At 42.7% G+C, this 25707-nt stretch overlaps 1 protein-coding gene across 4 annotated transcripts in view; it reads left to right on the top strand.

Moving 5' to 3' along the window:
- Positions 1–2267: 2267 nt before the first annotated feature.
- MAP3K4 (mitogen-activated protein kinase kinase kinase 4) overlaps positions 2268–25707 on the top strand; it is a 138887-nt gene continuing 115447 nt past the window's right edge. For 2 of the 4 annotated variants that reach the window (XR_011434483.1, XM_023633026.2), the window contains exon 1: positions 2280–2654. Coding sequence is in view for 3 of the 4 variants with exons in the window: in XM_023633026.2 (XP_023488794.1) it covers positions 2524–2654 (131 nt within the window). In the remaining variant the exon portion in view is untranslated. Of the gene's footprint in view, positions 2655–25707 lie in introns of all 4 variants that reach the window. The other 2 variants (XM_070256506.1, XM_070256503.1) reach the window with 2 other exon arrangements.

Below are 25707 nucleotides of genomic sequence, written 5' to 3'. Positions count from 1 at the left end.
TGGCTTCCCACAAAGTGGTCAGCCCTTTATATCTCTGAACTTCAACAGGCATTAGAGTGTTGACATGCCAGTATTTCTCTCCCGGCAGCTCTTCTGTCCCCGGGTCAATCAGAGGAGGTGGAGAGAGGGTCAGGACTGTCCTCCTGTAGATCCTATTGGGGCCACTCCGACTCCACTCATCAGCACTGTCTGAGCTCCGGTTCCTACTCAACCAAAATGTGCCTTGACAAAGAGAAAGACTGAAAAGTGTTCACGGACCTGAGCCATGAGGGGTCAGCAGAGCGGTGGGAGAAGCCAGGCCACAGAGGATGAGTCGGGGGAGATAAAATGGAAGCAACACTTCCAGATAGCTCTTTCGGGAAACGCGGCCATGATGAAGGCGAGAGGGAAGACAGAACAGGAGCTGACGGGAGCTGTGGGGTGAAGGCCACATCTCAGAGCTAACAGGAGAGCACCAGTGGCTGATGAGAAGACGGGAGAAGGAGGCACCGACTGCGAGATCCCAGAGGAGGTTGGGAGCCCAGCGCGAGAGGAAGGAGAATCCTGATCCAGTGACCAGGAGTTTTTTCCCAAGGCAGGAAACTGAGAGAATTTCCTTCAGGATTCTATTTCCTCCCCAAAGTAGCTGTGTTTATCTTCAGCACAAGGGGCGCAGGTTGAGGAAGGAGATGAAGGAAATAGAGAAGTTTTGAACCAGTCCACGAGGAGACCCACAAAGAGAAGAGAGAGGAACACCAGGGGCCGGCTCCCCAAAGATGCAGCCTGGACTCTAGAGCCTGGCAGCCCGTCCGGCCTCTCAGGAGGATGAATTGCCCCCTGGATTGATCCTGTTTTCATGGGCGCCCTATCCCAGTGGACAGGCCAATTATTTGGCTTCCAGCACCTCGTCCCTGCCCAAAGTTATGCCAATGAAACTGCCAGAGCCAGGTTCCCATCCAAACATCTGGATCTCACGTGACTGCTTTTGACCACCCCATTGCAATTTACATCTGGGAAGAAGGAACAGCAGCAAGAACAATAATACTAGTTACACTTGATTGACTCCTGGCTGCATACCAGGCCCTATTCTAAGCATTTTACATACATTATTTCATTTCCTCTTCATCCTGACCCTAAGAGGGAGGTACTGTTATCATCATTCAAATTTACTGATAAAGAAATGAGGAGAGGTTCGGTGACGGGCCCAGTGTCACACAGTTTGTGAGGCTGCACGGGCACAGACTGACGGGGCATCACATGCCAAAAGCGGGGCCCCTTCAGCCCTGTGCCTTGTCACTGCAGAAGCCCTCCAGCTTTCCGGCATCGCACAGTCATCAACCGAAGCACTGAGAATAAGCATCTATTGCGCACCTATAGCATTTGCAGAATTTGATGCTCACTCGAGCAATGGAAGGTGCTCCTAGCAATGGATCCTAGGAATGGATCACCCTCGATGGAAGCCCCAGCAATGAGGCAGGGCCAGGACTGGTGGAAAGAGCAGAGTCCAAACCAGAGAGCAGGGCCTGAAGTGTGCTGCCTGGACCAGCACTGAGAGGGATGCTCAGCCTGGGGCCACTGCCCAGGGACTGTCTGCCTTGGTTTACACATTTCAACTTCTTGTATCGAGCTTGCCACTTAATGGTGCAGAGTTCTGTGGGTTTCTGTCTGCAGGATAAACATCACTAAGCAGAAGGTAAATTTCAGGAGGACACGTACGGCGCGTTGTATTTCCATTTTATGCCACCAAACCAGCAGAGGGTGCATTGGAGCTCAAGTTAAAACCTGTTCAATGCACTGAAATGTTCCTTTTTTTTTGGGTCTATTTCCCTATTGATTGTTCATATCCACAAACACCTGTAAGGGCATCAGCTTTGCATGCAGTCAACAGCTAGCAAGCAAGGAATCAGCACATCCAACAACTTCTTCTCCTAAAAAAACTTGTTTGTAAGCCTAGTTTTGCAGAGGCTTGCTCCTTTGGAGAGACAGGTAAGCCACAGGAAATCAAGTGGATTGTGTTACCTGCTTAATTTGGAAAGTTGGCTTCTTGCAAGAGCTCGGAGTTTCCAGAGGCAGAGCACTGAGACCACCTCCCCTTGGGCCATCCCAGCGCCTCGAGGCAAGAGCTCTGACGCATTTAAGACTTAACTCCAACCCACAGAAGCACAAACCACCTTTCTTCTCCACCGTGCCTTTGAAGCGCTCTCTACCTTCTGGAACACATCGCAGCGCGACCACCGACGAGGGCCGGCAGGGGGCAGCAGACCCCACCCTTTCCGGCAGCGGAGGCTGAGCGCCCGTGCCTCCCGGGTAAGAGTGCCCAGGTCCCCAAACCTGTCGCAGGTTTTATCCTCAGTGACTTCGCCAGCAGATGCGTTAATTCCCTTCTGAGGCTGCAGGCTCTGGGGTGGAGGAGCCAGGTGGGGCGGGGCTGAAAGGGAGAGAAGAATTCAAAGGCGGGGATGGGAGCGGGTGCGGGCACGTGGCCAATGCCTGTGGACAATTTACGCTTGTGATAGGGAGGCGGAAGCTGCTCTGGAAAACGAGATGCTCGCCAAGGCGGCAGCTGCCTGCATTCCGGCAAAGTCACCGGGCGGCGGCAGCGACCTCGCGGCCAGTGCCCGGGCGGTGGGAGCCAGGGTCCTCCCGGGGGAAGGATGCGCAGACCGGAAGGAAAGGTAGGGGAAGCCTGCGCTGGCAGCTGGCCTGGGGTTTTCTCTGGCACGGCCCGCGGGTCCTCAGCAGGCCTCCACTCCGTCCAACAGCTGGCTCAGGGTCTGCCCGCAATAGGGTGGATCGAATCTGTGAATTTTCAGTGAGTGAGGGGGATTTTCACTTCCCACGTGTGTTGATGCATAGGCGTGATGCTCTGAACACTGAACCTTGGATCTAGAAGCTGGCGAGGACACATGTTTTGGAGGCAGGGGTTTTGCTTGTCCTTGTTTTGACACCTTTTAGAAGAAAGCATGTGGGACAGGCTGGGTTCGGAAGACACGATCAGGAAGTCAATACCTGTATTTTTGGCCGGAGAAACTCAGACACCGGAAAAGCCCATATAGTCAGTTCTGCCTCCTTAATATGCCCAGTGTGACTTTGTCATCTTCCTTCTACAGAATTACCTTGTTTTATGCGATAGCTGTGTTCCTAGAAAGCTATACAAAACGATTTTTGTTTATTAAATCTGATTTAAAAGGCAAGCAGTGGCTTACCATCAGGGATATTGACCCCAGGTAAAAAGGGAGTAATACACCCTTAAATACGGGTTCATGTGCTCTGTCTGCTTCATGTTATGTAGAACTCAGACGAGATGGTCTTTTCATGATTTTCAGAATTACGAGATTTTTCAGAATCCATAGTTATATGGGGGTAGGGAATTCCTAATTTCTCTTTAAATCTCTTTCCCCTTATTTACAGAAGAAGGAATAAAGGAGAAACCTTTTTATTTAGATCAGTTTAATATTTATCCTCTGCTATTCTGAAGTTTAAGCTTCAATAAATTAATATAATAAGTAAAATTGTTCCTCTTGAGCTAATTAATATGCTTAATACCTGAAAAACATTCCAATTTCTAAAGATTCTACTGCATCAAGTAACTTGACCCATAGGATATACATGTGTATGTGTGTGTAAGTAGATAGATATCTTTGTATGGAAAAGGTATATTATACATTGTACTGAGTTTGTACTTTTACTCCCATCACTATGACCCTTTTTAAGGTAAAATAGTAGATTATATAGACCTGTGAAATAAGCAACAAGAACAAAAACACTGCATGTTTTTGTGGTTACATAAACACACAAAACATCGAAAGTAATCTGTGCTGTTGGTCAAGTATTAAATTGTTGTTATCAGCCATCGTGATAGTCTGTTCAAGTGCTGATAAGTGCAGAAGGCAGACTGAATTCCCTGGGTGTCATACCTTGGACGTTGCTCTTTTGAATAGGTTACTGGTTGTTGTTGTCTATCTTTCCTACACAAGTAGAAAACAAGAGTCCAAAACTGGATTGAAGAAAGTGGACATTTAATGCCGTCACAGCGCCCTACTCGTAGAAGGTGATCAATAGATGTTTTCAGTGATAGTGGTCGCTGGTGCTGGATCAGTCGTCACTCCCTCCCTCTCTCTTCTAGATGACTATCCTCCCAGTATCTGCAGGCAGCTCCCTTGTCCCCAGATCTTCCCATCTCAGAGCAGTCATCGCCCAGTGCTGCAGGCATCGCCAGTCCTCCATCAATATCCTGTGAAAATGTGAAACCTTAGAGAAGACCCTATCCTCCAGAGGTGGTCCAGAGAACTAAGACAGAGCCCTGTGGGTCCATTATTATGCGTCTCTTGATCAGGATGCCCTATTTCTATAAATAGTCATTTTCCAAAAGACTATTCATTTTAAACTAGTAACTCAGCTGTCCTGTCTGTAAACTGCCCTGAAGCCAGCTCCCCACATCCTCACAGTGGAGCTGATTATATAGTCCTTTATGTTATGTTAATTTAAGAAACGTTAATTATATGGAAAAGTGTACAGATTGAACAAATACCGAAGCAATTTGCCAACTTTCCTACAACCTGGAATTAACAATTGTGAACCTTTCATTATTTTAACATTATCCTTAAAAATAAAAGATGAAATCCTCTTTATTCTCCTCCCCAGTCCCTGGGCCCTCGTCTCGTTTCCTCCCTAACTTGAGCCCCACAATGCTGTCATGACTTAGTGTGTACCCATCCAAACCTGTTTTGGCATTTTAAAAATTCTTTTAATATAATTTAGTTTTTCAAAATCAATTTTATATGTGTGCGTAGTTTAGCAAGTCAGAAAGTTCTGCGAAGCGCCTGCATTTCCTCTTCCCAAAGGCAACTGCTTTGATCTCCTTAAACTGATTCTATTGGCATTTACCTTTAGATCTCTAAATAACATTCCGATCCTGGTACTTCTTGAGTTTTTTCAGTTTTAATTGCTATCTATTGATTTCCTGTTCTGGAATATAGGATTTGGCTCTCTTGAATGCACCTGTCAACATCACACACCACACACACACACACACACACACACACACACACGTCCTTTTCCCATACATTCCCAATATAATTATAAAATTATATTGTAATATTACTTATATAAATGTCCAATGTTCATGTTTTTAATGGCCATAAAAATGCAGTTTATAACTGAGTCATGTAGTATACTCTTACATTTCTCCCTAGAACTAACAGTTGTCTTTTTTTGTAAACTTTTTATGTATTTTCACTAATTCTACCCCAAATTCTCTACCAGTTTTGCAAATATTTTCTGTACATATCCGAATCCATTAGGTAATCTAGCTATTTCCTCATCTTAGAGATATTTCTTTTGGCACCTTCTATCCTGCTCCAGCCTGGACTGGGTGCGCCCCGTCAGGCCAGCTGTACAACTGTCGTGTGAACTCCATCTGCTGTCATCCAGTACATCCCTTTGCCTCTTCATTATTTCATCCCCCGTTTCTTGGATCCCACATCTTCCTCTTTTTAAATTTATTACTTCCTCGTTTTGTGGGAGCAAGTCCTCCAGTATCTTCCTTAGAAAAGATACATGGAATCCATTTTTTTTTTTGAGGTGAAATTCACACAACAAGATTAACCATCTTAAGGTGGACAATTCATTATCATCTCAAAATGAAATCCTATACCCATTTATTAGTTACTCTCCTTTTTCCTCATCCCTGGCCTTTAGTAACCACTTAGCACTAATGTTTTCCAGGGCCAGCCATGTTATAGCATGTATCAGTACTTCATTCCTTTTTATGGCTAAGTAATATTCCATTGTGTGCACATACCACAGTTTGTTTATTCATTTATTCATTGGTGAGCATTTGGGTTGTTTCCACCTTTTGGCTATTGTAAGAGTGCCACTGTGAACATTTGTGTACAGCATTTGTTTGAGTACCTGTTGTCAGTTCTTTGGGGTATATACCTAAGAGTGGAATTGCTGAGTCAGATGGTAATTTTATATTTAATACTTTGAGGACCTGCACAACTGTGTTCCATGGCAGCTGAACCATTTTATATTCCTATCATCAGTGAGCAAGAATTGAGATTTCTCCATTGCCAGCCCCCCACCACCCACAATAGGGGCCCACCAAAAGGGTAGTAAAGACATCAAAAGCTTCATTTCACAAGGATGAGGGTGAGAGGGGAGCCACTGGTGGGAGAGATGGTGGTTTCCCCAAGGCCGAAACAAGAAGGAAGTGATAGCTGATGTTACAGGATGGAGAATGCCCACAAGATGGGGATGCAGAAGAAGACGGAGCCCAGGAGTTCTGGAGAAGCTCCAGACTCGGTACAGCCAGGGATGACCGAGGAACAAGAAGGGTCTAGTTGAAAGTCTATGGAGAAAATGGCTAGTCCTTCCTCCATCCACCGCTTCCCACAGAATTCCTGGCATTCCACTCCCTCCCAGGGCAGGAGATGGAGGTTTATCCTTAGACAGGGGAGGGCCCCGAGATAGACCTCTCTATATTGACATCTGTGCTGCTCACCCCAAGAAGAATGGGAACTCTCCACCAAAGCTCCTTAAGGAACAAATTTGGGGGGCATTGGTTTTGTGGGTATGAGGCAAGCTGGGAGGAGAGTTCTGTGTGATGGTTGCACTCTAGTGGTCGAGCAATGGGTCACATGACTGAAGGAATCAGGGTACTTTGGGTTCAGGGTACCAGGATTTTTGGAAACAATTCTATTGAAAAGCCATGAAATTATAGCGTCTAAATTAGATGCCATGCAGCCATTTAGTTAACTGCTTTATAACCGGCTCTTGAAATTAACAAGGGAAATCAACCTAAACACGGTCTGTTCAGCTCTTAGGTGTACACCTCAACTTTCTACCTGTGCCTGTTTATTTGTTCTTTGATTTGGATCTGTTTCTAATTATTTGTCTCATTGCACATAGTAACCATCACTCTGCCCTTAACCATTTAAAAGAGGAATTCTGAGGAGTTGACGCAGAGGTCACCTCATCCTTCCTAAATCCTTTTTGTAATTGTCTATTGCAATTTATTTCCCTCGGCTTTCACCTCATCTTCAGTTTGCCTTCTAAAATGCCTCTTCTCTACAGCACAGCTTAAGAAAATTTCCATTGGAATTAGAAAGTATAACAAATTATAGCAGTTTATTTTTCCTTTTCCTATTTCTTCTTTACAACATCTTCCCTTTTATTTGCTTTAAAATGATTTCTGAGTGATTGCTTTGTTCTGACTCCGCTAGAACTCCCTTCTTGTCTGTTTATCCTCGTTTATCAAAACACCTCGAGCTGCTCCTCACTTCAATTCCTTATTCAGATATTTACACGGCTTTTATCTTCGCTGGACTACTTATCCATGTGGGATTTTGACAGTCATTCTGTCAAGATTTTCTTTTAATGTGTGCTCAACAGAGGCTCCTGTTTCTTTGTACATTTTGATTTTTACTACCTCTATTTGGACACATTTTCTTTTTCCCTGTGTTATTAAAGGGAAGGTTTTTGTAATAAATAAAAAGAGACTTTAAAATACCATCGACAATAAATTGACCTTCCCCATTTCGATAAGAAGACTGAGGCCAGCGAGTTCTCGGAAGATATAGAAAATGCCACTGGAGAATGGTTTATATACCTTTGATTAAAGAGATTTGAGACATTACTGACATAAACTGTTTGCTATTGAGCGCTCTGCCTGTTTGGGTCAATATAACTGTAAGTATGTTTTGAATATCAGAATTTTCTTTGACCTTAAGTGTGCATTTGAGCAACTATTAAAACTCTGTGTAATCTGTCAGATTTCTCACAAATGCCTTTCCCAAAGCAAAAGAATTTGATTTGACTAGTCTAGGTTCAAACCATGTCTCACCTTGTACAAACCTACAAAGATTACTTGTAACTGTGTCAACATGCCAATATCCAGGGGGAAGGTGAAACAATTTATCAGTATTGCTAATCCATGAATGTTATAGATCAAATAACAGAATATTTTTATTTTTTGTTCATGTCTTTAATGAAACCACTGCCCCTTGCATCACCAATTTTTTTCCTAGTTAAAAAGAGAGAGGACTCAATATCACATATTAAAACTACCTCAAAGGTTCATTGACCCTATTTGTTCTTAGGAATCTAGACATCCAGATGATTCCCAGTTTTTGTCTTAATGAGTTGAATAGTTATTGCCTAGTTGTTATAGAATAAATAAGTACAGTTTTGTTTTTGTTTGTTTGCCAGACTGTGAAAACAATAGTTAAATCAGGAGATCTTTTACAGTCGCTTTCGATGGTGGTCTTCTGGTCAGTTACATTATCATTAAGGGATGTCTTAATTTTGAGAAGAATGTTGATTCACAGATATAGATTAACTAACTTGGAAAGGCACATTTATGGGTGATCATAGCCTATTCTTTTTGTTAGGCATCTAAGTAAAGTTTCAGATTGCAGTGTCATCATACCTACAGTGGCATGTCCATAAGCCCCCCATGGATCATGTTTTGCCCCTTAGCTATTTTTGTATTTCATTTGAAAGAAAAATACTAACAAAATCACGTAAAATATTTATTTTTGTAATTTGATGATTCTAGCCAAAGTAACTAACCTGTAAGCTCATTACAGCTAAAATTAGACTGAAAATCTCTCTTCACCTCCTCATCTCATACCACCACTACAACATGTATACTTACCTTACTTTTTCCTCCTTTCCCTGAAACAAAAAGACCATCTCACCACAAAATAAAACCCTAGGCAGGTGTACACAAAACAGTGAGAGATCATCTAGAAATCTAGTGTTAGATTCAACAGAGCACAAAATCATCAAAAATTAAAAGAGAGCACATACTGAGATTCCACAAAGCTGTTTTTTTTTTTTTTGAGGAAGATTAGCCCTGAGCTAACATCTGCCGCCAATCCTCCTCTTTTTGCTGAGGAAGACTGGCCCTGCGCTAACATCTGTGCCCATCTTCCTCTATTTTATATGTGGGATGCCTACCACAGCATGGCTTGCCAAGCGGTGCCATGTCCGCACCCGGGATCTGAACCGGTGAACCCCAGGCCACAGAAGCGGAACGTGCGAACTTAACCGCTGCACCACCAGGCTGGCCTGCACAAAACTTTTGAAAATGCTTTTATTCTAGATATTAAAGGTTAGTTTGCTCGATTATATTTTGAATACTTTTTAAAGTTTTGCACTTATGAAACAAAATCATTATTTACTATGTACACACTTTCTTGAAAGCATGTCAACCAATATTTAGACTTTAATTTTTATTGAAGAACTCCACCAAAGGCCTCTTTTTTAATCTTGTTTTTTTTTTTGAACCAAAGTTATCGTTTTCCAACCATGCAGTACAACACACAGGCACATGTGAGCAAATGTACACTAACACACAAAGACACAGCCTTAGTGTTATGTGCAGAATTCTTTTTCACAAGACCTATTTTTAGATGAGTTCTGCCCCAAACTATACTGTTTCTTTTTTTTTTTCTTTTTTTTCTTTTTTTTTTAGCTAAGAGCAATATTTCATTTACAAATGTTTTTAAAAATATGTTTGAGCCTTCTTGGGAATAATCCAACTGTTTTGGTGAGCTCCCTCCCTTTTTTTTCAAGGTTGCACAAGTACAAAGAGTAGATTCAATGTGTTACATAAAGGATGTCCTCAGAGGAGACAGAAGTTTCTTCTAGTTAGCAAGTTCTTTGCCCTTCAGGTAACAATTTATCACAATTTGACAAGATACACTTTTTAAATTTGAGGTTAAGAAGGAAAGTAGAAATAGCTCTGGGCCAAAAGGAAAGGCTGGCATGAAAGTATATAATGTGTTGCGATGCCATATTTTACTCCACACCCATATTATAAATAAACACAACTGGAGTATAGTATAAAAATCCTCCAGACATTTACGGTGCTAACACTGGGGCATGTGTGCTATATTAAGAGAAGTGGTATAGGTGTTTGCATTTGTGGAAACTGGCTGGTAGTTTTCATGACAAAATGCTTGCTCCCCGCCCTGCCCCCCCAAAAAAAGTCTTCACAAACTTCTTCATTGTGATCGTATAGTTTGTAATTAGAAGTTCACCTTACACGTGGTTAGAGATGTACAATTTTCATTTATAAACTTTGTAGATTATCTATAGGCAGTTTGCTCTCTTTGGTAGTCATTTTAAAATCTGGTTGGCCTCTCCTTTCTATCTGAACACTGCCTGGGGTTTCTTCCCTTCCAGAAACCTCCTTAAATTTCCCAGCAGTGTTTACAAAATAGTAACTAATTTTGAAGATAGCAAACCTGCTCCGAGAAAGGAGCACACAGTGAGATTATTTGAAGGTAAATGTGTGTTGTTTTGGTAATCTGCTGTTTGGAATGGTGACATCACCAGGCAGTGTGTCATTCACAGAACCCTGCCCAGGTGCTAGTCTCTTACCAGTTTGTTTACCTCAGACTATTCTAGAAACAAGTTAGGCTATGACTCAGGGCGAGCACGGTGATATTTTGTAGCATTTAAAATAATTCACCAGAGTGTATATTGATTTTATATCTCTTTAGTCATGAAACAGGGGGAACCATTGTATTTTGAAAATATGGACAACTTTTGGTATGATTGTTATCTGTCCAGCCAAAGCCAGTAACTTTCAGGAAGCTTAAATCAACTATTCCACTTTTGGGAAATCAGAACCCCATTATTTAACTTCCACATATAGTAATATCACTTTCAATTATTGGGCTGAGAATTACTGACATGTAATATCTACAAAGATCATTCTTTCATTAAACAAACATGTATTGATGTCTGTTTCGTATCAGGACTATGCTAGGTGCTAGGCATGCAAAGATAAGAGAGGTAATCCTTGTCTTCCAGGAGGTCAGAAGCTAGGGAGGGAAACCAAGCCACAGACAAATGATTATAATGCAGCATGGAATACATAACCTTCAGGATGTGCCCACGGTACTGTGAACACAGAGAAGCATTCGTAACTCCACAGGACAGGGCAGTAAGGAAGGCTTCCTAAGGGAGGATGCCTGAATTGAATCAAAGAGGATGAGTATCAGCATGTCCCCAGCCGAAGTGGGGGAAAGGGCATGTGTGGGTGGGGTGGTAGTGACGGCGGAGACAGGCCCTCGTGCATGACAACAAGGATGCAACAAAGAGTATGACGCACTCCGAGGAAGGATAAGCAGTTTGGCGTTGTTGGCACGTAAAGTGAGAGAGAGAACGAGGCAAGGGAGGAAGTTGGCACAGTAGGCAGGGCTGACCCCTGAAGGCTTTGGGGCCATCTTAATAAGCTTGGACTTTGTCCTCAGCCAGTGGGGAGCCATTGAAGATTTTAAGCAGGGGAGTCAGAGGGTCAGAGTTGCATTTTATGCAGATCAATTTACAGAGGACAAATTGAAGAGAGCAAGACTGAGCCCTGGGAGGAGAGTTATGAGATTCTTCGAGTCACCGGGGGAGAGAGGGACTAGATGGTGTTAGGAATGGAGCTGGGAGACAGCCTCAAGAATTGTAAGCATCGCATCACCAGAACGTGGTGACTGACTGGACCTGAGCCGGAAAGGAGCAAGAGAAGTCAAGGGGCACTCCTAGCGCTCCAGCTCAGGCGACTGGGTGGATGGCAAGATCGAGAATAAAGAGGGGTCTCTGGAGGGCAGATTATGGGTGCGGCTTCCTCTACACCTGCCACCCCAACACACACGCGCGCGCACGTACACGAGTACACACACATGCTGTTTAAATCCATCTTTCCCTCTCCCCTAGTGCAGCATGCTTCCCCTCCACGAGCATCATTGCGCTTCATTTTAATTGCTTACTTAATTGTCTGTTTCCTCAGCAGACTGTGAGCGCCTTGGACCAGGGATTATGTTTGCCTTCTTCATTCATTATCCATTCCCACAGTTAGCAGGCTGCCTGGCCCATAGTAGGCATCAGTGACTATGTACAAAAGGAATGAGTTCAGTTTTCAGATCATAACTGAGAGTCAGCCATACCTTTTCAGTTAGTTTTCTACAGTCTCTTCTTTTTTTTAATGACAGCCCTGCTGAAGTTATTTAATAAAGAGACTGGAGCTGTGGACACTGGTGAACCCGGGTTCCAGTCCCAGCCCTGCCCCTTGTCAGATCTGTGATATTGGGCAAGTGACTTAGCGCCCTCCTGGGTGTCCTTTCTTCATGAGTATACATGGTTAGGCATATGGATGGGTATGACTGCTGGGGTCCTGCCCAATCCTGATGGTTTACAAGAAAGGAAGACATTTTATAGGACTGACCAAACAGAGAAAAATAGTAATAATACATTAAATACTTTATTGAGCAGAAAAAAACTCAGGAGAACAGAGAACCCAGACTCTGACTATACTTACCTTTAAACTTTCCAACTTTTGGGATGTATATGGACTTACTAAACCAAAGAGAAATCAGCTCGAGTGATGTTTGTTACATGTTTCCGTGTGGCATCGCTGTTGTCCTAAGGTCTTATGGTTCCAACAGTTATCAGGCTAAGAAGTAAGGGGCTGGCCCGGTGGTGCAGCGGTTAAGTTCGCAGTTTCGCTTCTCAGCGTCCCAGGGTTCGCCGGTTTGGATCTCCGGTGCGGACATGGCACCACTTGGCACACCATGCTGTGGCAGGCGTCCCACATATAAAGTAGAGGAAGATGGGCATGGATGTTAGCTCAGGGCCAGTCTTTCTCAGCAAAAAGAGGAGGATTGGCGGCAGATGTTAGCTCAGGGCTAATCTTCCTCAAAAAAAAGAAAAAAAGAAGAAGAAGAAGTTCAATGAGACATCAATGTTCCTGGTGTGCTGGCGTGTGCCCCAAAGCAGCCCCATGTGTGCCGCAAACTCATTTGTCGCCGATGTCTCTCTGTCCCTAAGAAACCCTGCATTGATTCTCCTTCTAAATGCTTCCTCCGCTTGCAAAGCATCATTATACTCCATAGAAAAGAATGTGAGCTCAGAGGCGTCTTTGTCCAAAAAACTTTGAAGGCAAATTCCTTGAACTTTTGAGACATTCAACATGGATGCGTGTGTAACTCTGGCAGGAACCTTTGACATATTTTTCCATAATTCCATTTATTGTGACTTCCCAGGGATATTTCACTGTTGAAAATTTAACTAGAAAAGAAAGTACGAGTTACTCTTGCTAGGTTTTAAATAAGCTTGAGAAACCCATTGGTTTTACACTAATCGATAATAACCTTCTTAAGACAGCTGTGGGTTTACCTTGCTGACGTAGCAAGGTGCGCTGAAGTGACGTGCATGGATTAAGTTTCTGTGAATCGAAACATGCTAGGCAAGATGGTTAGTTAAAGGAATTGGTCATGTTCCTTTTTAAGGTGAAAAGCCTACTTTATAGGACAGTCTCCTAACTAACCTACTTACTAGTCCCATATATTATGACATCAGAATAGCTGCTTCTCCCCACCTTGACCCTGATCCAAGGCATCTTCTGTCTCATCTGGACTATTGTTGTGATCTCCTAGCTGGCCACTTAGTTCCACTCTCGTCCCCACACAGCAGCCAGAGCGATCCTTTTAAAATGTCAATATGTCTTAAAGCTTAACTCCTTTATTCAGAACACTCCAACACCTCCCCATTTCTCTCCAGGGAGAATCCTAAACCCCCACAGTCGCACACACCAGGCGGCTCCCCTCTCAGGGTCTCTGTGCTGACTTTTCCCTCCACCAGGGACCTCTTCCCAGAGACCACACGGCGGCCCCCCTGCACTCCTCCAAGACTTTTCTCTGCTCCTCACCGGCTCAGTGAGGCTGACCATGACCACTTGATTTAAAACCACAATTTTCAGCCCCACTCTGCACCCCTCATCCTCCTTCCTTGCTCAGTTTCGGGCAGTCACCACCTTCTGACATACACTGTACTTGCTTATTTGTTATGCTTCTTGTCCCCATCAAGAGAATGTCAGCTTAATGAAGGCACAGCTTTTTCCAGTTTTATTAGCTGCTGTAGCTCCAGTGCCCAGCATGGGGCCAGCACATAGTAGGGGCTTTAAATATTTGTTGAATGAATGAAATATTTATGGAATGAATGAATGAGTGAGTAAACTGGGTGTATTTCACATGTAATTTAAACGAAGTCAAATTTTTATTTTCTATATAGTTTAAGCCTGTACAGTAAGGGCCAAGTCTATCAATGTGTACATTTTAAAAATTGTTGGTAACTTGCTAACAAGGATATTCTTTATGACATGGAGAGTAATGATGATGAGACCTAAAGTTAGGGAGGCCTAGAAGACAGTAGAAGCACAGACTTAGGGCTTAGCCAGAGCGTTCGGGCTCAGTGTTTGCATCAGGAAAACGTGCATAATGAGACCTGCCATTGTTGTAAGGATTAGAGAGAATGTGGATAAAGTGTCTAGCCCACCTCAATGATTATGGCATAAATAGAATATTCATAAGCTCTAGGTCACTCTTTGAAGCCATCCTGGAGATTGCCTCAGCTGCCCCAATGACTTAGGGCTTCCAAGAAAGGAAACAAACAAGCCAATTTCCCACTGGAGGCCCTTCCCTCACCACAACCCCCAGAGGGGACAGACTGGAGCAGTGCACGGCACCAAAGCTATGCAACCGTACTGCTCTTCAGAACAGAGGTTGAGTGAAGGAACAGATTCTCTCCCCTTGCCCAGGGTAAAGCAAACGCTTCCTTCCGTCGACTCTATTTCTAGCATTTTGCACTTGTCAGTGCCTTTGATGTTTCAGAGTCTTGCACGTGTATCATTGCCTCGAGGGAAGCCTGTGAAATCGATGTGGCAGGTACAGTCGCTCTCAGTGCCAGGTTCCAAATGACTTGCCTGTGCAACAAGGTAGACACTCCAAGTGAGTGTTCTTTTTGCCATTTATAGCCTTAATTTATCTACGCAATGAATATTTGCTTATTACAGTCATGCGTCACTTAATAACGGGGATAAGTTCTGAAAAATGTGTCGTTAGGCGGTTTCGTCATTGTGCGAACATCATCGAGTGTACTTACAGGAACCTAGATGGTATAGCCTACCACACTCCTAGGCTGTATGGAGCCAATCTTTTGGGACCACTGTTGATGGAAACATCGTTATGTAGTGTGTGCCTGTATATGGCAGGCACCGTTCCGGGCACTGGGAATACAGCAGTGACTCTGACCTCAGGGAGCATACATTCTAATGGAGGGAAAAGAGACAATAAACAATGACAAGTAAATATACAACATTCCAGGTAAAGATTCCCGCTCTACAAAAACATCCAGCAGGTGAGATGCATCGGATGCTGGGGGACTGCTATTTGACAGCTGGAAATCAGGTAAGGGCCTGGCTGAGAAGGTGACATCTGGGCAGAGAGTGAAGCAAGCCTTGCAGATGTCTGGGGAGTGTTGCAAACAGGGAGCAGCAAGTGCAGTGGCCTGAGGACGATGTTTGGATCCTGGAAGCATGACAAGGCGGCCGGAGTGGCTGGAGCTCGGGGAGCAGGTGGGAGAGGTGGTCAGAGAGAGGGGGCAGCGGGCCAGGCCCTGACTGGCTTTCTAGGTCATCAGAGGACTTTGGTTTTTACCCCGAGTGAGATGGGAAGCATTGAGAGGTTTGAGGAGAGGACTCATCATTCTGCCACTGTGTTGAGCAGTCTGAAGTACGACCAGGGGACCCAGGAGAGCAGATCCTGCAGCAGATCCAGCTGGGAGGCGTTGGCAGCTGAGACCAGAGCTGTAGCAATGGTGGCGTTGAGAAGTGGTTCCCTTCTGGATCTACCCAGCAGGTAGAATGGGAAGATTTTGCTGAAAGACTGAAAGTGGGGTTTCAGAGAAATAAAGACATCGACAAGTAGCTCCAAGTTTTGGGCTCGAGCCACTGGAAGAATGGGGTTGCCTTGTCCCCAAAAAGGGAGACACTGCAGGTCGAGCAGGCTTTTGTTGGTTTGATTCTTTCTTTGAAGGATGCAGGTGAAATCAGGGGTTCATTTTGGATGTGTGACGTTTATTAGATATCCAAGTGGAGATACCCAGTAGGCATGTTGATAAGCTTAAGTCTGATAGGAGCGCAGGGCCTGTCTGAGATGGAGATACGCATTCAGATCCATCAGTGTAGAGATCCTGTTTAAACCCATGAAAGTAGATGGAATCATCTGGAAAGTGGGTGTAAACAAAGAAGAAGCTGAGGACAGGGGGTCCTGTAGTACTCCAACATCTGCCAGTTAAGGGATAGCAAGGAACCAGCAAAGGGGGCTGAGAAAATGTGGCCCTGGAGTTATAAAAAATGATGTTGAAACACAGTCATGATGGCAGGAGCTTGAGTTTTTTATTTTTGCATTATAATTTTAAAAAATGTTCACTTATCATAGAAATATATGCTCAATGTAGAAACTTAGGAGCATGAAAAGCAAAGAGAAACAGAAAAAAAATTACCCAGCATCTCACTATCCATGGACAGTTTTTTTCTACGCAATTTTCCTTATATATTTGAGACCATATGTGTATATATATTTATGAGTGTGTGTAACCTTTTTATTAAGCTTAGTATCATATCATACATTCCCAGGTGATCGAAAGTGCCGTGTAAACATCATTTCTAGTGACTGGACTGCACAATATCTTATTATATGATATATCATAATTTATTTAAATATTCCTCTACTGCTGGATATTTAAGTTTCCAAATTTTTACTATTATAAATAAGATTGATCGTAACTTCTTAGTTCTCATTGGAGGTTAATTCTTGGGATAGCTAGCCAGAAGCGATAGAAGATGAGAGCAGTCAAGGCTACAAACATTTTAGAGCACTTGGTACGTATTGCCAGATTGCTTTTGGGACAGTTTGTGGGAATATACACGCTCACCCAAAGTGAGTGAGAGATGCTTTCTTACCCCTTTCTGGCACTGAGTATTATTAATCATGTTAGAGTATTTTTTCCCATTGTTAGAGCAATATGTTTCATTGAAGAAAATTTGAGAAATCAGAAGTGAATAGAGAATTTTAAAACAAATAGCAACAAACCCTTTCATGATTTTTGGTGATGTCTTCATGCTTAATTATTTTTTTGCAAATTGGAATCATGCCATATGTGTGTATACAAACAAACGTAAAGCATATACATATGTATGTATTTGCCTTCTTAACTTGACATTACTTCATAAAGCATTTTCCGTATCATTAAATGTAATTCCCATACATGGCTTTTAATGACCCCATAGTATTTCATCTCATGGGTACACTATAATTTATTTGCTATTCTCTGATTGTTGGGTCTTTGTATCACTTTTTCAGTATCATAATTCTTGTATGTAAATCATCATGTTCACCCTCTGATTGTTTAATATAAGCTCCTAAAACTGGAATTACAAGGTCAAAAGTGAATATGTGTTATTAGCATCCCTCCAGGAAGACTCTACCAATCTCTGCTTCTACCAGCTTTGTAGAAGAGCAATACTGATTTTACTGCGACTTCATCAGCATTATCTATCAGTCATTTTTCAAATTTCTTGACGATAGAGTAAAAATTATTTATCAATGGTGTTTGCATTTTTTTATGAGATTTTTATGGCTTTGTATATATTTTGTTAGTGTCTTTTGTCAATTTCCCTGTTGGAGTCTTGTATTTTTCTTAGTTACTTGATCAAGCCACTCATGGTTATTCTAACAGTTAGTCCAGATTCAAACTTATATTGGGGCACTTAAGTATATTAAAGCTTAAGCTTCAATGTGCCCTTAAACTTATGTAGTAGTTGCTAAATACACATTTAACCACCACTCTCTTCCAACTCCCTTCACTATCGTGATTGAATACCGGGAGTCTATTTTTCCAGAGTAAGAAGACCATTAAGGCCCTCTTGAACTCTGCAGAGTCAGACTCGTGTCAAACTGCCACTCATTAAATGCATAGTAAACACATCTTAGAAACCCGACCATTCCATGTGCTACCCTAAAGGTATTTTCAAACATTATTTCCAAAACATGTTTTTATTCCCAGTAATGGGAGTAGGTCTCGCAATTAACTAATTTCCAGCCAAGTCTGAAATATCAAAGGTTAGTCTCCAGAGATGGCAGTGGGTAAAAGAATGGAAGCTCTTGTTTTAAAATTCAGCTGTGTTGATCTTACAATTTCAGGACTGGAAAATGGCCAGAAGACTGGATTAACCTTCTTTTCAGTCTTTCCTAAGAATTCTCTGGTTTCTAGGATGCCAATTAGACTCCGAGAATTCATGCTTATTCTGTTGCGCCCCGGGGGGATGCCCATGGTTATCAGTAGAGTGAACTGCAAGGGGGAGGGGTCAGGGATTAAAAGGGTAAAACTCAAGTTTTTAACCCAAGTATAGGGGATATGTTTCACCAGGCATCACAGTCAAGTTAAGGACCACCTGGAGGTTCAGGAGGCCCAGAAAAGAGGAAGGAAGTTCCAACCATATCTACCTTTCAGGGCATAACCCCAATTGCTTGATCCTTACTAAAGCTTGGTTTCTAGCTTGTTCTCTTGACTGAAATTTTAGTTCCTATTACCTTGGCCCTCAGATCTGTAGGTTAGAATCTTAATAATCTTTGCTTCTCCGTTTTCCACCACCAACCCTCCTATCCATCCTCGGGCCCCAGGACTCTGTCGCTTGGGCTGCCCCAGCTCTGAGGCTGGGCTCTTCAGAGCCGTGCTCTCCAGGTTTAAAATGTTCCCCAGGTTTCATCACTCAGGAACATTTCAGAGGAAACTCAGATCAACATGTTTATGATATGATTTGACCCAGTTCAAATATACTTCAGGAAAAGGAGCATGGTTTCAAGTACAAAAACTACAATTTATTCAGAAATAGCTGAGTTGTAAACTTTTGCACGCAAATTCACAGTATGTAAAAATGATCACAGAATTTTGTAGTGACAGTAGCCCCTGCATAGAAATATTTTTTGTAGCACGGCAGCAGGCCCAGATTTCAAATAGACTGGAGGCTGTGGGAGATACACATACCACAAACCTATAAATCTTTAAAAAGTAACCTAATCTTCCCCATCTCCCCAAAACTAGTCTCTCGCATTCACTTCTCTCTAGCAGTATTAAATCTGGTATAGATTATGTGTATCTTGCCCTAATTAAAAGTCTGTAAACTAAGAAATTTCCGTAAAAGCCAACCACCAAAACATGTGAAACTGCAAAAATGTTGATATAATTGAAACTTCTCTTCCATGTTTGCTAAATACATGTTTTCCATCCCTTGCTATCTAATAAACAATTGTACAGCTATGTCTCGGTTTAGAATTCCAAGACCTGGATTCAAAATACCACAGGAAAACAGCCAACTCTGGTTGTCTCTGGGTTCATGGGTTATTTTTTAAATAAATACCAAATACGTAACTAATTTTTTTAAAAATCAAAACATTATATCTGATTGACTGGTTGAGATACAAAACTTTCCATGTGGTAGAAGATAATAAACAATGATTATCAACTTTCCCTGCTCAAGAATTCCAAATAACTTAGGTGACACCGCTCCTCGAGGAGGGTGAGCATAACTCCTCACGCCTTAGATATGGCTGCACGTGATGACATCCTTGCAAAGAGTAAAGGATGCAAAGGGGAAAAGAGACTTCATAGTGGAGAAACCTGACAAACACTAGTCAGCCAGGTGATCAAGGTTATCGTCAACAATGATAAGGACCCTTGATATGATTGATGAGTTGGGCACTTCACCTTTCTGGGCTTCCTCCCCCAAACTCGTAACCCTAGTCTAACCGTGAGAAAAACATCAAACCCTGATTCAGGGACTTTCTACAAAATACCTGACCATTATCCTCAAAATTGTCATCAAAAACAAGGAAAGTCTAAGGAACTATTCCAGTCACAAGGTACCTAGGGAGACACCATGACTAAATGTAATAGGGTATCTGGGATGGGACCCTGGAACAGCAAAAGGACATTAGCAAATCCATATAAAGTATGGGCTTTAGTTAATAATAATGCATCAGTGTTGGTCCATTACTTGTGACAAATGTATCATAGTAATGTGAGATGTTAATAACAGGGGAAGCTGGTGTGGAGACATGAGAACTCACTATACTATCTTTACAACTCTTCTGTAAGTCTAAAATAAAAAGTTTATTGTAAAAGACGCCACTAACAGACCATGCAAATGGGCCAATATGGTGCTCCCCACAACCTGATTTTGAGTCACTCCTGCTTCTGTGTTCTAACTCAGACTCCTTACCTGGTGAACTGTCTCTGCACCTTCTCTAGGGCTGAAACATCTTTTAAGTTGTTCCATGTACTTGGCACCAGGGTCTGAAGTTCCCTAGAGTTGTCTGAACAGAGGCCCACACAGATGTAGTAGAAGATATTTACCTACTTGTTGCCTGCCCTTTATCTGACTCTCGTTCCTGCTTTATGAGTTTCCATGTGGTTTCCTACTACAGAAATTGAAAATCCCAGACACTGGCCTGAGATGGGGTCCTCTGCTCCACTTGTCGGACACATCCATGCCAGCCTTAGACTCAGGAGGCAGGGTGGTGAGGAAGCTTCGCAGAGGGCAGCACTGTGTTGTGGGGCAGGGGCTGGTGGAACAGGCCTGCAAGCTACAGGGTCTCCTGTTGGGCAGTAGAGTGGTGGCTGCAGCATCCTTGGCTGAGCAGTTCTGCAGCATGCTTCATCTCCCTTTGAAGCCCTGAACGTGGTTCTCCAACCCTCCCAGCAATACTGAAGCCATACAGTATTCTTTATACAAAATTGCTTATTGGAAAAGAACGCATATATGTAAGACTGCTCGGATCATAAGAGTATAGTTGAATTAATTTTCACAAAGTGAATCAATCCTTACTAGGACTCATATCAAGAAACAAAATCCTAGAAACACCTCACATTCCTTCACATCTCTCATCAGGCACTGCTGCCCCCAGAAGGAAATCAGCACCCTGACTTCTCCCACTATGCATTAGTTTTGCATGTTGTTTAAACTTCAAGAAGGTAGAACCATATAGTACTTACCCTTTGGTGTTGGGCTTCTTCATTTTGCGGTAAGTAGCCCCATGTTGTTCTGTGTCATTGTGATGGTTCATTCCCGTTGAGGTGCTGTTTTCCACTCCATGAATGTACATACCACAATTCACATGTCCGTCTCAATGTCCATGGATGTCTGGCTTGGGTCCAAGTGTGGCTGTTATGAAGAGTGCTGCTATGAGCATTCTTGTACTCATCTTTTGGGGCCAATGTTTAAAGAAAAAAAAAATCCCTTTTCTACCTAAATCAGTGAGAATTAGCTTTCATTGTTTTTAACCAAGATCTCTGATTCTCGGAAACATTACTGCTGTTCCATCTCCCGGTGCTCTGGCCATTTCAAAGCTGAAAGCTGAAGACACTTTGAATAGAGAAGGTAGAATAACATGATGATTTTAGATGTTATGATTCTTACTGTGTTGACAACTCTGAAGTGTTATCTATTCTTATACTTAAACTTTGATATTCATTTTAAAGATCATTTTGGTGAGGAAGGTTAGCCCTGAGCTAACATCTGTTGCCAATCTTCCTCTTTTTTGTTCCTCCCCAAAGCTCCAGTACATCATTGTATATCGTAGTTGCAGGTCGTTCTGGTTCTTCTATGTGGGATGCTGTCACAGCATGGCTTAATGAGTGGTGTGTAGGTCCACACCCAAGATCTGAACCAGCAAACCCCAGGCGGCCAAAGTGGAGCCCACGAACTTAACACTCGGCCATGGGGCCAGCCCCTTAAAGATCATTTTGTATCTGCTCTTGCTTTTTGAATCTTGCAAAGGTATTTGGCCAAAAGCAATACATTTCTACCCTGATCTAACAATGCCAGTTTTTAACTGGATAAAAAAATTCTCAACAGCAGGATCTCTTCACCTGCCTCTGCCTAAGACAGAGTATACATTTCTGTTATAATGTACATCAGAAGATCAAAACTGGGCATTGTGCTGCATCTTAGATTCACTTTGTTCTAAATCTTTGAGGATTGGGTCTGAGTTTTGAAAATATTTTTATCTCTTGCAGTGCTTAATAAATTGTCTTGTTGATATGATTAATTAAACTCATATTTACATTATAAGGAAATACAGATCTAGGCTTGTGAACCTACTTTTGAAACAAGGTACAGCTAGGCCAATAATTTGATTTCCTTAAGCTCAGCTTGAAAGACATAAGGGAGAGTGATGACAATAGCAGACTGGCTCAGTGAGTTGCCGCATTGAAGTTTGTTGGTACTGACAAGAATTGTTTATGTGGTAGATTAAAACACATTATTTTAAGGGCTTTGTCCTTTTCCAAGTAATAAGTATCCATATTGTTATAATCCAGTGACTTGTTGTTAATAATTTTATAGTGCTGCCAAGTCATCTCTGAGTTATTGCTTATTCATATTAATATGGATAAGGTCTGGCCATAAGCAGAGGCTTGCAAGGGAATAGCTGTATTTTATAATTTTTAGCAGGTAGATTAGAATGATGTTAATAGTTAGCTCTTTATCTGTATGTTTTATAGTAGAAAGAATTTGGGGGGGGCCGGCCATGGCCGAGTGGTTAAAGTTCCACTCTCCACGTAGGTGGTGTAGGGTTTGTGGGTTCAGATCCCAGGTGTAGACCTATTCCACTCATTAGCCATGCTGTGGAGGCCTCCCACATACAAAATAGAGGAAGATTGGCACAGATGTTAGCTCAAGGCTAATCTTCCTCAAGCAAAAAGAGGAGGATTGGCAATGGACATTAGCTCAGGGCAAATCTTCCTCACACACACAATAATAATAAAAAATAAAAATACAGTAGAAAGAATTTTGGAGTCAAGTATACATGGGTTCAAGTCCTGGCTCCACCACTTATTGGCTCTGTGACCTTGAGTCATACAGAGACATAGGTCATGTCCCCAAGCCTCAGTTCCTACAAATGAAATATGTTAATGACACTTATTTTGCGGGATATTTGGAAGGCTTAGATGAAATAATGCATATAAAATGCCTACATAGTGCTTAGCATAAAATATCTATTAAATGTGAATTTCAGCTGTTAATCTAGCTGGATGTATTTTTTTATTCACCTTCTTTCTCTGCTTCAGATGTGAGACTTAATTCCCAGATGTTTCTTAGTTGATTCACGTATTATGTAATTTTACTTGTCTTTACTGGGCAAAGCAAACCTTCTCATGAGGTCCGGAACAATACCTCTAAGGGAAACTGCCTATCAGGGTCCCTGCTGGCTAGACAGACATGTTTGGGACTACATCATTGCCTTCCCACCCCATCCCCTGAAGCCACAACCGATTGGACCAGAGTTGGGTATCTGACCCAAGTAAACAAACCCATAGGCTGGCCAGTGACGCATGGTGTTAAAAGTCAGGCTGGGTGGAAGCAGTGATCTGTGTTGAGAATGTGACTTGGTGAGTGCTGGGGCAGCAGCTGAAAGGATGTCAAGAGTGAGTCAGGGCCATGCCATCTGAGACCGTAAGAGAGAAAGGGCTGTGATTAGTAGAGGAAGCTGGCGAAGAGAGACAAGGAGAGGCAGAGCCTGCGAGAGGCCGTGCACCCGTCCCCAGACCTGCCTCCCATGTCAGGTTCTATTTCCTTTTCTCTGTGTCCTCATGGTGAGCCCCACTTTTCCTGAGTTGGTTAGAGTGTGCTTCTCTTCCTTGCAGCCAAAATAGCCGGAATAGAAAACTGTCTCTCCTGGGCATAGAGAAGACACCTAATCCTCCAGGGAAAACTGTGACTCGCTCATGGTAAAGTCTCCTGGGAATGAATACCTACGTTCAAAATCATTGGCTTGGGAGGGATAATTAAGGCCACTATAGCATGAAAAATGAGATGTCATTTAAAGGTTAGGCTCAAAAGAGTGATAGTTATAGAATTAGATATAATGTTGGAATGGAGACTAGGAGGTTGGAATGCCAGCAATACCCCAGTGATGCCTGATCAGTGGTCTTTAGTAAATCATTTCTCTACTTGCCTGCCTCCCAGTCTTTTGGGTGGCCATCATCTGGTCTTCAAACCATTTAGGAAATTGTTCCTTTCACAGTGAGTGACACACGTACAGTGACCCACCCCCCCCCCCCACCGTTGCCAGGGTGATAGATAGGCTTTATCTTATGTTCCAGCTCTGATTGGTGGTACAGTGGCTGTCTGGCAGGCTGAACTGAGAAGGTCTTATCCACGCTCAACTGTAAGGACTGCCTTGATTATAGTGATGTCTGCCTTGAGTCCAGGAGGGGACCAGGTGCCCAGCAGGGTGTGTAGTTACTGATCCCAGTCTTGACCGTTGACTTGGCATCAAAGACCCTCCATGATCAGCCTCTATCTTTCAGGCCCATCTTTCACTGTCTCCCCAATGTATCCCATGTTCTGGCCACATTTTCACACAATTCAGGCACAGGAAGAGAGTGTTAAGAACCTGTGCTAAAAGATGCTGCCTGAGTGACAGCATAATGATTTTACATGGCAATGAGTCTCATACATTAATTTGCTATCAAAGTCTGTGTCGAGCCCAGATGTTGGGGGAGAAAGTGAAAATGACACCCCAAACAAAACAAAAGTCCCTTTGGTTCATGTGTTTGCTGGCAGCCTGTGTGTGTCAAACTTGGTGAAATGCATGTGCCGTCCTCTGCCAACATTTAAGAAAGCAGCTGTGAGTTCTCATGCTGTGAACTCCACAAGCCACCGAAGCAATTTAGCTGATGCCACTGAGTATCAGTTTATGCTGAGACAGTGAGTGGACTGTTTTCTCCTGGGCGTTTTGCCTTCTGGACGGTTCATGGGAACACGCGTAGAGACTATAGAGGGCATGTAGGGCATTTTAGGAGAACTGGGCGAGTGGCAGTCAACGATCACACATTTATGGGTCCGCTCAGAGTTCTAAGTGCTTACAACTATTTTTTCAAATTTCTTTTATTCATTTAGTCTTAGCTAGATATGTTTGTTTACAAATATTTGCTTAGCATCTGATATGCAAAACCCAGGAGAGAATTTCCAATGTCTATTTGGGACATTTTTCTTTGCCTTGCATTTCTTCCTTTATGAATTCCATAAGGACAGAGATTTTGTCTTTTCCATTTGTGAATCCTCAGGTTTGGGCTCCGGGGGGACAGTGACTGGCTCATAAAAGGAGCTCAAAATCGAATTAATGACTTTGTGGTGTGTTAATCTCCACAAGAGATTTGATCCTTTAAAGCTGGTTTTACATAATTGAAGCAGAGAGCATTCAGAAAGTGAATGGACTTGGAACCTGAGTTCATATGCTGGCTCTGATATTTATTAGCTGTACTGCAACCAGGGAACCTGACCTCTGAGCCTCGATCTTAACCTGTACTGTGGGACGATAGAACTGCCCTTCAAGTTTCTTCTGAGGATTAAAGGATGGACTGTAGGTGAGATTCCTGGCACAGAGTGGTACTCATGGTCATCGTTATAAGCGTCATAAGAGTTAAATGCTTGAGAGTGAGGGCTTTAGAATCAGACTTTGGCTCTAGTCTCAGTTCTCCTATTGTCTTGCTGTGTGATCCGTGTGAGTCATATGGCACTCTCCCTATCCCTCAGTGAGTGATCGATAAATTATTATTATTAACAACAACAAAAGGCAATTATCATTACGGTTGCTATTAATAAATTACTTCGCTAGAAGGACATACAAAATAAAGATGTTCAAATCCATTTAGAGGGAAGAGAAATAAATTTTAGAGGGAATTGGGATGAGAGAATTTCTATAATGAGCACCAAATTTAGCTTTGAGTTTCCTGGCAACCAGGGCAATGAAAAGAAACACAATAGTTTACGTTTTGTTATTATCAGCTATGATTAGTCAACTAGAGCTGTGCTATCCAGTG

The sequence above is a fragment of the Equus caballus genome, chromosome 31, assembly GCF_041296265.1.
Source record: "Equus caballus isolate H_3958 breed thoroughbred chromosome 31, TB-T2T, whole genome shotgun sequence".
Classification (NCBI taxonomy): domain Eukaryota; kingdom Metazoa; phylum Chordata; class Mammalia; order Perissodactyla; family Equidae; genus Equus; species Equus caballus.
The sequence above is the reverse complement of the archived record's forward strand: the minus strand, read 5'-3'. Positions and strand labels throughout refer to the sequence as shown.